General features: G+C 30.1%; 1 protein-coding gene across 1 annotated transcript in view; it reads right to left on the bottom strand.

Moving 5' to 3' along the window:
- The window catches only part of LOC101505143 (DExH-box ATP-dependent RNA helicase DExH10), a 9,142-nt gene extending 6,575 nt beyond the window's left edge, over window positions 1–2,567 (bottom strand). Inside the window, exons 1-2 of the mRNA XM_004503497.3 lie at window positions 1,505–2,567; window positions 2–57 (exon numbers count right to left, since the gene is read on the bottom strand). Of these exons, the coding sequence (XP_004503554.1) occupies window positions 2–57; window positions 1,505–2,467 (1,019 nt within the window). The 5' untranslated portion in view covers window positions 2,468–2,567. The remainder of the gene's footprint in view (window position 1; window positions 58–1,504) is intronic.
- Between the last annotated feature and the right edge of the window lie 11,251 nt (window positions 2,568–13,818).

Raw genomic sequence — 13,818 nt, 5'->3', positions numbered from 1 at the left:
CTCTTTCCTACTGAAGCTAAAGATTATAACAGGTTGGAATTTCCTTTCCATTATCATCTGAAAATCAAGAAATATCCAACTAAAATAAAAAGCAATAAAAAATAGTGTGGAGGATAAAATATCCTCCATAAATTAGAGAAAAAGTTAAGTGTACATGCATGAACAATAAACATCAATATGGTAAAACTACCCAATTTGCCAACATATGTGTAAAGGGCCCTCTCTTAAAAAGGACATCAGGGTAACACATTAGTATCCATATGCATAACCATAACCAAAATCAACTGCAGCCGTGAAAGAACAATAAAAGCAAAGGTAAAGAACAGATTCTCAGCTTGCAACCCACATAATGCAGATCAGGGGAATTTGCTGTGGCCCAAATGTAGCCAACGCATTTGTCACATGTCATTGTTGGTACTAATTAATTTACTATTCAAGGTGGCCAATTAAAATATTTCAGCTAATTGGTCACAACAGTGAAGAGCCTCAATCCCAGCCTCTTCTCCGGAACTATTACAGCTGGCGTCTATATTTTCCAACCAGTACATGTTAGTTTCTGAAGACCCCGCAATTGGCTGAATTGGCAAAATCATTTGTGGCGTAAGAGCCGCCCCTTTCATTTTGTTGCATATTCAGCGTGACCTTGCTAGGGACATCAGGGCAGATGTATCATCGGTTAACAATTTGAAGTTGGGCTAGCAAATTGTTTTGGCCCCGTATGTTTAAAAATTACAAATTCAAATTGGCTCAAAGTAGGTTCATAATGCAGGGAGAAGGGCTTTATTGCTTTAATATGTTCCTTATAAGGATAATCAGTTTCAATCTAGATTCAATATGTTCTTTATAATAATAAGTTTCAATCTAGATTCACAATGTGTCCATCTGTCCAGTCTTTTTACTCCTATGGTATTTGCTGACAAGTAAATTCACCCCGTTCCTTTCTCCCTTCCAATAATATAATGAATCAAGAACTCAACAATAGACAATTAACAACATAAGGTCCACCTTATAATTTAACTTTTATAAAATATTGAGCACATTATACCGCTTATTAAATCCTGAATGCATGGCATTCGGTTAGAAGAACTGGTGGCAGCCCTCTTAACACATATGTTTGTCTTCTCCGAACAGATAAATAGTAAAATATGCATACATTTTAAATGTACCAGGGAAAAAATAAGTTATCTTAATTTTCCTAAAAATACTTGATTCCTCATATACAGTATGCATATAATGTCAATATGATGATTTTCAACAAAAGCCAGAACAGATGAAAGATACATTTTGCCCAAAAATCCCAAGTAACATTCAAACAACAAGCTCTACAAGGACACCACACCATATATGCCGTCATTATCTTAAGAATCACAATGAACAACAAAATCCTCAACCAAGTAAATTGATAAATGATAAATAAAACTAACGAAAACACAACCATTTCCACAAAAAATAACTATGGTATGATTGATGAATAACAACACAAGAACGGGAAGAAAAAACCAACCTTAACAATTTTGTATATGTCAGAACCACCAGAAGCAGACCCACCTTTCCCATGTCTAAAATTAAATTTACCACCACCTCTATTCCCATCACCAATTTTCTGCTTAGAGAAAGTATCCTGCAATTTAACAAAATTATCCTCCCTAAACTGTTCATTCTCATCAACAACCAAATACAATCCATTCCCACCCATTGGAAAAACATAATGCTGCAAAGGCGTAGGTCTAAAATCAGTATAAACAACATGACAAGGTTGTTTATGTATATTACAAATCCACTCCGCAAATTCAGTTGCATTCGACATCGTGGCTGAAAGAAACACCATTTTAATAGCAGGTGGTAAAAAAACTATACTCTCTTCCCAAACAACGCCTCTTTCACGATCCTTCATGTAATGAATTTCATCAAAAATAACCCAGGCAACTTCTTTCAAAACTTCAGAACCACGATAAAGCATTCCACGGAGAATCTCCGTTGTCATGACGAGACACGTAGCGTTCGGTGAGAGAGTTACATCACCGGTCATTAAACCTACGTCTTTGAATTCTTGACTGAGTTCTCTGTATTTCTGATTGCTAAGAGCTTTTAAAGGTGAAGTGTAGATTACTCTCTGCTTGTCTCTAAACGACATTGCGATTGCGTATTCGGCGATTGCCGTTTTGCCGGCGGAAGTGTGAGCGGATACTAAAATGGACTCGTTTCGTTCGAGACATGCGATTGAAACTTGTTGGAAGGGGTCGAGTGTGAAGGAATAGGTTTTAGCCATTGGACCGTTGTGGAGAGGGTTTGAGAGTGTTCCGTGGAGTGATTCGTCTTTGGTTGAGGTATAATTGGCTGGTACGGCTACTTCGTGAACGCATGTGCGTTCTGAACTGCGGCATTTTTTTGGTCTTATAGAAGTGTCGCCGGCGTCGGTGGTTTCTGGTTCTCTTCGTTTTCCGAGTGGTGAGGGTTCTCGCTCCATATTTTGCTGAGGTGAAATATTATGCTACTACACTGTGCTCTTTGAGCGCAAAATGGAGTTTGATTTGATTTTGCTTCCGAAAAACCCTAGTTTTAGATTTCTGAGACTTTGCTGCGCAAATTTAGGAACTTGTTCGTATGGGCCTCAAAGGCCCAAAATTTTAAAAAATAATTTTTGTAATTTCACGAAGCTGTAATTTTTTGCTTTTTATAGATGTGCCTTGTCAGCGTGTTTCAAAATTTACTTTTAATATAATAATTTCGGTAAAATACATGTGCATAAGGTCGATATTATTTATCAATGTGACTTAACAATATAACATAACAAATCAGTTTATATAAATAGTGAATATTATTGAAAAATTATAAACCATAGATCGTAAATGACGGTCATTGTACTCGTTTTTCTAGGGATTTTTAGATCTATGATTATTGTTTTCTTGAAGATTACTATGCAACTTTTATTTATGCGAGAGATCGAATATTTGTTGTCTAATTTTATTATTGGTGATGTATGGATTTGAAGACTGATCACCACTAGAGCAACTCGCTCCATTTATCAACTTATTGCTAAGATTAAGTCCATACCATGGGCAACAATCATATCACTAACAAATAGGCAATTCAATTTGAAATCGGCCTATCTTTTCATTAATAATTAGGATAGTGATAGTTTTAATGTATGTCTTTTGTTTTTGCAAGTTTGGTGTTTGAAGGGTTTTGCTCAAATTCACGCCACAATTTGAAAGATTAATTGTGGTTCTCTTCTTACCAACGCAGTACGAGCTCACAAGAACATGACAAATGATAACACTTGTCTTCGGTGCCAAAATCAATTAGAATCTATCATGCAGATGTTTAGAGACTGTAAATACGCTCACGAGTTTTTGAATCAATTTATCACGTAATAATTGAGCTAAATTTTAGAATATTGCTTTTCATGCTTGATTGGAACCTCAATGCGAAGAATGATGGGTTTAGCCATCACAACTTGCCCACATTCTTTGGGTTTCGGTGTGGGCCATATGAAAGGATCGCAGCGAACTATTATTTTATCGCTAAACATAATTGGGTTTTTAGCTTAATTCTATTGCTTCTCTATAAACTGCACAATTTAGTTGGATAAGTCTCATGTTGGTGTTGTCGAACTTCATATCGGTGGGTCTTTCATTGGAGATAACTCGACTTACGAGTGCCTTATTAAAGATCACAATGACCATTTATTTAAAGATTTTATTTGCAACATTGGTTCGGGGTATGCTCTACTTGCATAACTATAAGGTGTTGTTTTGGAAATGCAATTGAAGGGAGACACACATTTGACTCATGTTATTGTTGAGACAGACTTCATTTGTATTGTAATCCATAATTGTTATACTTTCATCTATCATTTTAAACTTCTCCTCAATAAGGTTTTTTCCTCACATGACTCCCATGTTGGATCATCCATGTGTTTCGTTATATATATTTAGATGTCATAATTGCTAGTATTTAGTTTATTTTTCAACAACGACATAAGGAGAGCTTATTGCTCTAATATTGTGCCTAGTTTTCGATCAAGTTTCCTTCCATCATAAAAATAATAATTCTGAAGCGATCAATTACATATCAATATTTTTACCATGTATCAAATCTAGTACTGAGAGATAATAATCAATTAGTGTATGCATAAAATCAGGATTTTAATTTGAAGTAGTCGATTATTTTGGTCATAAGATTTTCAACTATTTTTTTGAATGAATGTGATCAAACTTTATATTATATTTGGATATATATTAAAAAAAATATGATTAAATGCACGTATAAAACTTGATCACGGTAAAATATGATTAATTTGTCACAATTTTTAATATTTAAATAATTATTTTATCACTTATATATTTAAATATATATATATATATATATATATATATATATATATTGTTATTTGTGAGTAATTTAGTATTTATCGAGTAAAAAATATATAATTTTATTAGATTTAATTAAATATAAAGATTTATTTTAACTTATTTAAAAAATATATAAAAATACTATTTAAATGCTTTCATGTGAAATATGTTTTTAATTAGGTTTTCAGATTAGACCAAACTTATAAAAAAAGTCAGACTAGACTGAAAAGAAACATATGATAAACTGTAAGCCAGACTCTGACCTAAAAAATTAATCGTAGGTCAGACTCAAATATTTTAAAGTATAACCTCACCTAACCTATTCTCATCCATATTAATGAGTTTTAGTTAAGAATGAATTGTTAAAAAAATTTGAGTTTATTCTAACTAAAACAGTTATTAATTAGATTTTATTTATTTACTTATTGAACATTAAATTATTAAGAGAACAATGTTTATACTCACATAGAATGATATGTCACTTTGTTTCAATGTCACACTATTAATCTATAACTACTATACAAAAGTGAGATAATGCAGCAAAACAATAGTCTTTTAGTGGAGATTAATTTTACATTGATGTGCATTTTCTTTAATTCTAATAACAAATAATACATGATAGGCATAATTTCGTCATATGCATACTTGTCATTTTGTCAAAATTAATTAAAAAAATAACGATGTCTTCAAATTTATATTGTATATGGTTATAGATATAAAACATATGTAGTAAAATAAAATAAAATAAAAGATTTAAATGGTAAATGTTTGTAAAGTTATATAACAGATATGGATACAAAAATGTATGTGGGAAAAAATGATTAAAAAAATGGATATGATATAATTAAATTAGATAAAGGATATTGTATGAGTCATTAAGTTGTAATTCAACTGATAAATATCAATATTGTTAGATTGAATGTGTTGTCTCATATTCGAACTTCTGACATCAGAGTTTGTGAGTTAATGATGATGTAATGTATTATCTCTTTTAAAATAAATTAAGATATGTTAATCGAAAAGAAAAAATAGCAATAAAAATACCTTAAATTAAAATAGATAAAAAATCATAGTTGAGTCAGATGTCATTCACCCATTTTTGTAGTAAAAAATTGAGAAAAATGACTTTCAATTTTAGTTTTTCTATTTATGTATTTCAAATGTGTTAGTTTTCACTTTAGTCAAAAGTCTATATTGTTTCCTTTTTAAAATTTCTAGTTAGTTTTCAAACAAAGAATTAGACCATTTTTATGGTTTTATTAAAAGACACGTATATACTGTTAACACATCCTATTAATAACTTAACGATACACGTTACATGTTTTATGCAATTCAATAACATATTGTATATTAAAAACCAAATTATCTCAATTTAATTTTTTCAAAAACTAAAAAATATTATTCTTTTAAAGCTTAATTTATCCATTATATTTTTTGTTTTTTGTGAAAGATCGGATGTCCTTTTACTCTTTCTTTTGCAAGAGTGTAAAAAAATAAAAATGACAGTATATTTTGTTTTTATTTTGAATGCAACAAAATATTATAAATATCCCTAAAAATATATAAATATTTTTTTTTACGAAATACTTTTATAAAAATATTATAAATAGATTTAAACCGTTATAAAAGAAAAATACGACTTTAACCTTTTATAAAAAAACGGCTTTAACCTTATAAATAAGACGGAGCAGTGCGAAGTAGACAGATGATGGGGCTTCAAGTTTTTGGTTGCTTCATCACTTCAAATTTCAATTCTGACGGAACCGGGAAAAGACTAACAGAGGTGTGTCCTCTTAACCCTAGTCGCTTCAATTATTCGATTTCTACCTCTCAAATTTCAATTTACTATATTAATCGATTTGACCTATGTTATCTTCGTGTTTGATCTTGATTTTTGATTCCTCCCTCTCTTTCCATTTTTAATGTATTCTCCTTTGGATTTCTGATATATTGATTCTCTTTTTCTGTTGCGCAAACATTCTCTCTCCAAAACCTTGTATTTGGTGCACGTGTTTTGGGGTAGGTTTTTGTTTGCACCATGTATAATCTTCACGATTCTTGATTATTCAACGTGTTATTATTTTAATTCTGACAAAGTTCAACGCATTATTCTTGATTATTCAAGAATATATAATCTTGATGATTCTTGATTATTCTTGCTTGCGAAGGTTGATAAAAATTGAAAAGTCCCGATATGTATCCACAAAGACAAGTTTCTTCCTATGGTTGGATGACTTAAATTTAATTATGATGTGGATTTTTTTACCTTAAATATGATATTCACTATGATTTTTTTATTCATATGAAATTAATTTCAGAATTTGAGATAGTATGATTGGATTACCCGAAATTTTATTTCGAAATGAATGCTTGACCAAAAAATGTGGCTTGCAATATGAATTTTTTATTTATATAAAATGAAATTCAGAATTTGAATAACATGATTGGATGACTCGAAATTTTGTTACGAGATGGATGGTTGATCTAAAATGTGGCTTACAATATGAATTTTTTATTCATATGAAATTGAGATAACCCTAAATTTAGTCGTGAAATGGATTCTGAATTCAAAATGTGACTTGCAATATGAATATTTTCACATGAAATGAAATTCAAAATTGGGATAACATGATTGGATGACCTGAAATTTTATTACGAGATGGATGTTTGATTCAAAATGTGGCTTGCAATGTGAATATTTTATTCATATGAAATTGAGATGATATTTTTAGATGACCCTAAATTTAATCATGAAATGAATTCTTGATTCAAATTGTGTCTTGCAATATGAAGTTTTTATTTATATGAAATTGAGATAGTATGATTGGTTGACACAGAACTTAATCACCAAATTGGAGTATTGGCCCAAAATATAGAATGCAACATGAATTTTTTATTCATATGAAATTGGTATAGGGTGTTTGAATGACCCTCTAAATTTAATCGAAAGAGATGAATTATTGACTCAACATATGGCTTGCAATATGAATTTTTATTCCTATGAAATTGAGATAGTATTTTTAGATGACCCTACATTTAATAACGAAATTGATTCTTGATCCAAAATGTGTTGCAAAATTCATATGAAATTGGTATAATATGTGAAAATGAATTTTTTATTCACATGAAATGAAATTCAAAATTTGAATAGTATGATTGGATGACCCATAATTTTATTACGAGATGGATGCTTGATCTAAAATGTGGCTTGCAATATGCAATATGAATTTTTTATTCATATGAAATTGAGATGACCCTAAATTTAGTCATGAAATGGATTCTTCATCCAAAATGTGGCTTGCAATATGAATTTTTTCACATGAAATGAAATTCAAAATTTGAATAGCATGATTGGATGACCCGAAATTTAATTACGAGAAGGATGCTTGATCTAAAATGTGGCTTGCAATATGAATTTTTTATTCATATGAAATTGAGATGACCCTAAATTTAGTCATGAAATGGATTCTTCATCCAAAATGTGGCTTGCAATATGAATTTTTTATTCATATGAAATTGAGATGACCCTAAATTTAGTCATGAAATGGATTCTTCATCCAAAATGTGGCTTGCAATATGAATTTTTTATTCATATGAAATTGAGATGACCCTAAATTTAGTCATGAAATGGATTGTTGATCCAAAATGTGGCTTGGATGACCTGAAATTTTTATAATATGTGAGAATGAATTTTTTATTCACATGAAATGAAATTCATAATTTGAATAGTATGATTGAATGACCCGACATTTTATTACGAGATGGATGTTTGATCTAAAATGGCTTGCAATATGCAATATGAATTTTTTATTCATATGAAATTGAGATGACCCTAAATTTAGTCATGAAATGGATTCTTCATCCAAAATGTGGATTGCAATATGAATTTTTTCACATGAAATTAAATTCAGAATTTGAATAGCATGATTGGATGACCCGAAATTTTATTAGGAGACGGATGCTTGATCTAAAATGTGGCTTAGATTATGAATTTTTGGTTCATGTGAAATTGAGATGACCCTAAATTTAGTCATGAAATGGATTCTTGATCCAAAATGTGACTTGCAATATGTATTTTTTCGCATGAAATGAAATTCAGAATTTGAATGGCATGATCGGATGACCCAAAATTTTATTACGAGATGGATGCTTAATCTAAAATGTGGCTTGCAATATGAATTTTTTATTCATATGAAATTGAGATGACCCTAAATTTCGTCATGAGATGGATTGTTGATCCAAAATGTGACTTGGATGACCTGAAATTTTTATAATATGAGAGAATGAATTTTTTATTCATATGAAATGAAATTCATAATTTGAATAGTATGATTAGATGACCCGAAATTTTTATTACGAGATGGATGCTTGATTGAAAGTTTGGCTTGCAATATGCAATATGAATTTTTATTCATATGAAATTGAGATGACCCTAAATTAAGTCATGAAATGGATTCTTCATCCAAAATGTCGCTTGCAATATGAATTTTTTGACATGAAATAAAATTCAGAATTTGAATAGCATGATTGGATGACCCGGAATTTTATTACGAGACGGATGCTTGATCTAAAATGTGGCTTGCAATATGAATTTTTTGTTTATATTAAATTGAGATGACTCTAAATTTAGTCATTAAATGGATTCTTGATCTAAAATGTGACTTGCAATATGAATTTTTTCACATGAAATGAAATTCAGAATTTGAATAGCATGATTGGATGATCCAATATTTTATTACGAGATGGATGCTTGATCTAAAGTTTGGCTTGCAATATGAATTTTTTATTCATATGAAATTGAGATGACCCTAAATTTAGTCATGAAATGGATTGTTGATCCAAAATGTGGCTTGGATGATCTGGAATTTTTATAATATGTGAGAATGAATTTTTTATTCACATGAAATGAAATTCATAATTTGAATAGTATGATTGGATGACCCGAAATTTTATTATGAGATGGATGCTTGATCTAAAATGTGGCTTGCAATATGCAGTATGAATTTTTTATTCATATGAAATTGAGATGATCCTAAATTTAATCATGAAATGGATTCTTCATCCAAAATGTGTCTTGCAATAAGAATTTTTTCACATGAAATGAAATTCAGAATTTGAATAACATGATTGGATGACCCGAAATTTTATTACGAGATGGATGCTTGATCTAAAATGTGGCTTGCAATATGCAATATTAATTTTTATTCATATGAAATTGAGATGACCCTAAATTTAGTCATGAAATGGATTCTTCATCCAAAATGTGGTTTGCGATATGAATTTTTTTACATGAAATGAAATTCAGAATTTGAATTGAATGATTGGATGACCCGAAATTTTATTACGAGACGGATGCTTGATCTAAAATGTGGCTTGCAATATGAATTCTTTGTTCTTGTGAAATTGAGATGACCCTAAATTTAGTCATGAAATGGATTCTTAATCCAAAATGTGACTTGCAATACGAATTTTTTCACATGAAATGAAATTCAGAATTTGAATAGCATGATTGGATGACCCAAATTTTTTTTACGAGATGGACGCTTGATCTAAAATGTGGCTTGCAATATGAATTTTTTATTCATGTAAAATTGAGATGACCCTAAATTTAGTCATGAAATGGATTGTTGATCCAAAATGTGGCTTGGATGACATGAAATTTTTATAATATGTGAGAATGAATTTTTTATTCACATGAAATGAAATTCTTAATTTGAATAGTATGATTGGATGACCCGAAATTTTATTACGAGTTGAATGCTTGATCTAAAATGTGGCTTGCAATATGTAATATGAATTTTTTATTCATATAAAATTGAGATGATCCTAAATTTTTCCATGAAATGGATTCTTCATCCAAAATGTGGTTTGCAATATGAATTTTGTCACATGAAATGAAATTCAGAATTTGAATAACATGATTGGATGACCCGAAATTTTATTAAGAGATGAATGCTTGATCTAAAATGTGGCTTGCAATATGAATTTTTTATTCATATGAAATTGAGATGACCCTAAATTTAGTCATGAAATGGATTCTTGATCCGAAATGTGACTTACAATATGAATTTTTTCACATGAAATGAAATTTAGAATTTGAATAGCATGATTGAATGACCCAAAATTTTACTATGAGATGGATGCTTGATTTAAAATGTGGCTTGCAATATGAATTTTTTATTCATATGAAATTAAAATGACCCTAAATTTAGTCATGAAATGGATTGTTGATCCAAAATGTGGCTTGGATGACCTGAAATTTTATTACGAGATGAATGTTTGATCCAAAATGTGGCTTGCAATGTGAATTTTTTATTCATATGAAATTGACATGGTATTTTTAGACGACCCTAAATTTAATCACGAAATGAATTCTTGATCCAAATTGTGCCTTGCAATATGAAGTTTTTATTCATATGAAATTGAGATAGTATGATTGGAAGACATGGAATTTAATCACGAGATTGGAGTCTTGGCCCAAAATATAGAATGCAACATGAATTTTTTATTCATATGAAATTGGTATAGCATGTTTGAATGACCCTCTAATTTTAATCACTTGACTCAAAATGTGACTTGCAATATGAATTTTTATTCTTTTGAAATTGAGATAGTATTTTTTGATGACCCTACATTTAATAACGAAATGGATTCTTGACCCAAAATATGTGTTGCAATATACATATTAAATTGGCATAATATGTGAGAATGGATGTAAATTGATGGTCTAAACGCAATTTCACCATGAATATTTATTCATAACTTGAAATGACGTGCATGTCACGATGACCCTTAACGTATTACAATAGCAAGTTTTCCTTGAATCATAGTGTATCAATGTTCTTGGATGCAAATTTGACATTTGAATCTATATGATTCTAAATTCGATAAATTGGGATGACAATATTGTGCCTGAAGACCATGGATGCAAAAATTAATATTTGAGCAAAGATGATTCTAAATTCAATTTATTGAAATTATGGTATTGTGACTCGTTGACCTCTTAGATTTGAAATCCGATAATTGAGCCTTATAGACTATCTAAATTCGATAAATTGGGAGGATGATGATATTGTGTTTTGATGAACTTAGACGTGGAATTTAATATCCGGATGATGAATAAAGCCCATTTTGATGCAACACCTTCAACCAAAATTTGGTTGGTGTCCTGACAAAGCATTTAGTACGATGAAATTAAGAAAGTGCATCATGTTTGGCCAACTTGTAAACATTAACCAACCTTTTAATGATCCATGGAACTAGAGCCAGATTTTTTAGTGACAAATTAACATTTGTGTGAAAGGGTGACACAAAGGAAAGAACCAACAAAAGTAATAGGAAAATCTCGACAATTCCCCACAAATATTTGGTCTTGGTTTTTATATATCAATGCAGGTCAGATGTGACATGATAAGTTGTATGCGAGTCCGCATATCAGTGCTGAGATGATTGCAGATAATAATAGTCTGTGAATTTTGCTATCAGAAGAGGCATAGGAAACGGATTAGGTATGTGTGAAGGAACCATGTATTATTCAAATTTCATTGAAGACCTTTTTTTCCTTTTGCTATATTTTTCTATTTTCGCTATAAAATGAGTTGCGAATATACATTCATGTTACTATCCATAAAAATACTGATACTCTAATAATGCAGATCCTTGGCATTCATAGAAACTAATTTTGGTCACTGTAGAATCAAATATAACATCAGCCTAAATTGCTTCTTATTGCAAGATGTACTACATAATCAAATATTCTGTATGCTACTTGAGGAAAAAACAATGCATAAAAACATAAATAAATTACCGAGATATTTTGTGTTTACTAACCATGGCAACGCAAAGAATCCAACTTACTATATCTGAAACGAAACCACACCCTACTAATGTAATAACTCAAGGGTCTTTTGCAATGTTGGTCTAAACCTATAAACATCAAGCTTTACATTTTGTTTGTCATAATACTCTGACCTAAAGGTTTTCAATTGTTCCGAAGTTGACGTTATGTATCAGAAAACTTGAAAAAAGTTTTCCAAAAAAAAAATTAATTTTTTGACACTCGTGTGTTCCAAAAATGTTAAAATGAAGAAATAAAAAAATAGTCATTTGTACACACGAGAATATTTTGATCTTTTCCTTTATATTTTAGGGTTACATAGATAAAAGAAGGTACATAGATAAGAGATTTTGTGGGGCCAAAGCTTACTCCATAACAATTTTTATTGGAATTGCATAGATTAAATATGGTCAACTATTTTTTTTAATACTTATAATTCAATGGAGAGGAGTATTATTATTGCAATATTTTCCTCATAATTATAGACCTCATAATTTTACTATCATTATAGTCCAATCGTTACTGAAGGAGAAAAAAGTGCTTATTGCATATAATGTGTGCAAAAACATTTGTTATGTTGAGAAGATAGTTCGAACTTTTAATAATTCTCTCTCTCCACATTGTTTGTACGAGAGAAAAATAGTAAATATAAGTTCGCATATTTTTCAAATTCACTTTTTTTTTATAATTATTGTTAAAAATAATAAGACCAACACAGTATGAACTCCTAATAACATCACAAGAGTTCACATCGTCCATATTCAATATATTTCTCTCAAACTTGAACTTCCTGCCGTCAGCAAAAACCTGCAATCATAACATCAAACATCGAGAGCCGTCTAATTTTGATCGGATGGTTTAGATTCAAATTCAGTATTTAAAATTATAAAATAAAAAATCAAATGTGTCTTTTTTTAGTTTTCTGATCAAAATTAGATGGTTCATATTATCCCAACTCTTTAGCCATTTTTTATTCTTGATTTGTATTAGTGAAGGATCTTGATTTTTTATTTTTTTAGAATCAGAAGCCTAGGCCTCTTACTTTGATTTCCATCTCTTCAATGAATAAGAACTTCTAAAAAAATCCAAGTCTTTGATAGTATAAAATACTTTTGAGGGTGAATAGTTAGCTCTTTATGATACCTTTTAAGGCCTACAATGACTCTTGGGAAGCAATGCACACTTCATTATCTTTATCAATGTCCATAATCTGTTGAACAAAAAAAATCAATGTCCATAATCTCACAATTTTACAACTTTTTAAGAAATGCTTGGTGTTTGAAAATCCACCAAGGCTTGTTATGAGTAATGGTAAGCTAGTAAGATTTTTCATTTGAGCTATATTTGTGACCAAGTACGGTAAACTATAACTACAATAATTGATATCATCATTTTAAACAAACTATAGTTGGTTAATACTTTTAAAAGCTGGCTGGTGGTTCTTGTTTCATATATGAAAAAACTATAATTACCTAACCAAATATGTAATAACAGTCAACCACATGAATCCTCTTGACTTAAGAGCTAACAACTACACGGGGAGCAACATTTTATTTATAGAGTACTAATTAGTTCTTTGCTTGATAAAAACCTGTGAATATAACCCTGTGATGCATACCTTAATTT

Source organism: Cicer arietinum, chromosome 6 (genome assembly GCF_000331145.2).
Source record: "Cicer arietinum cultivar CDC Frontier isolate Library 1 chromosome 6, Cicar.CDCFrontier_v2.0, whole genome shotgun sequence".
In the NCBI taxonomy this organism is placed as follows: domain Eukaryota; kingdom Viridiplantae; phylum Streptophyta; class Magnoliopsida; order Fabales; family Fabaceae; genus Cicer; species Cicer arietinum.
The sequence above is the reverse complement of the archived record's forward strand: the minus strand, read 5'-3'. Positions and strand labels throughout refer to the sequence as shown.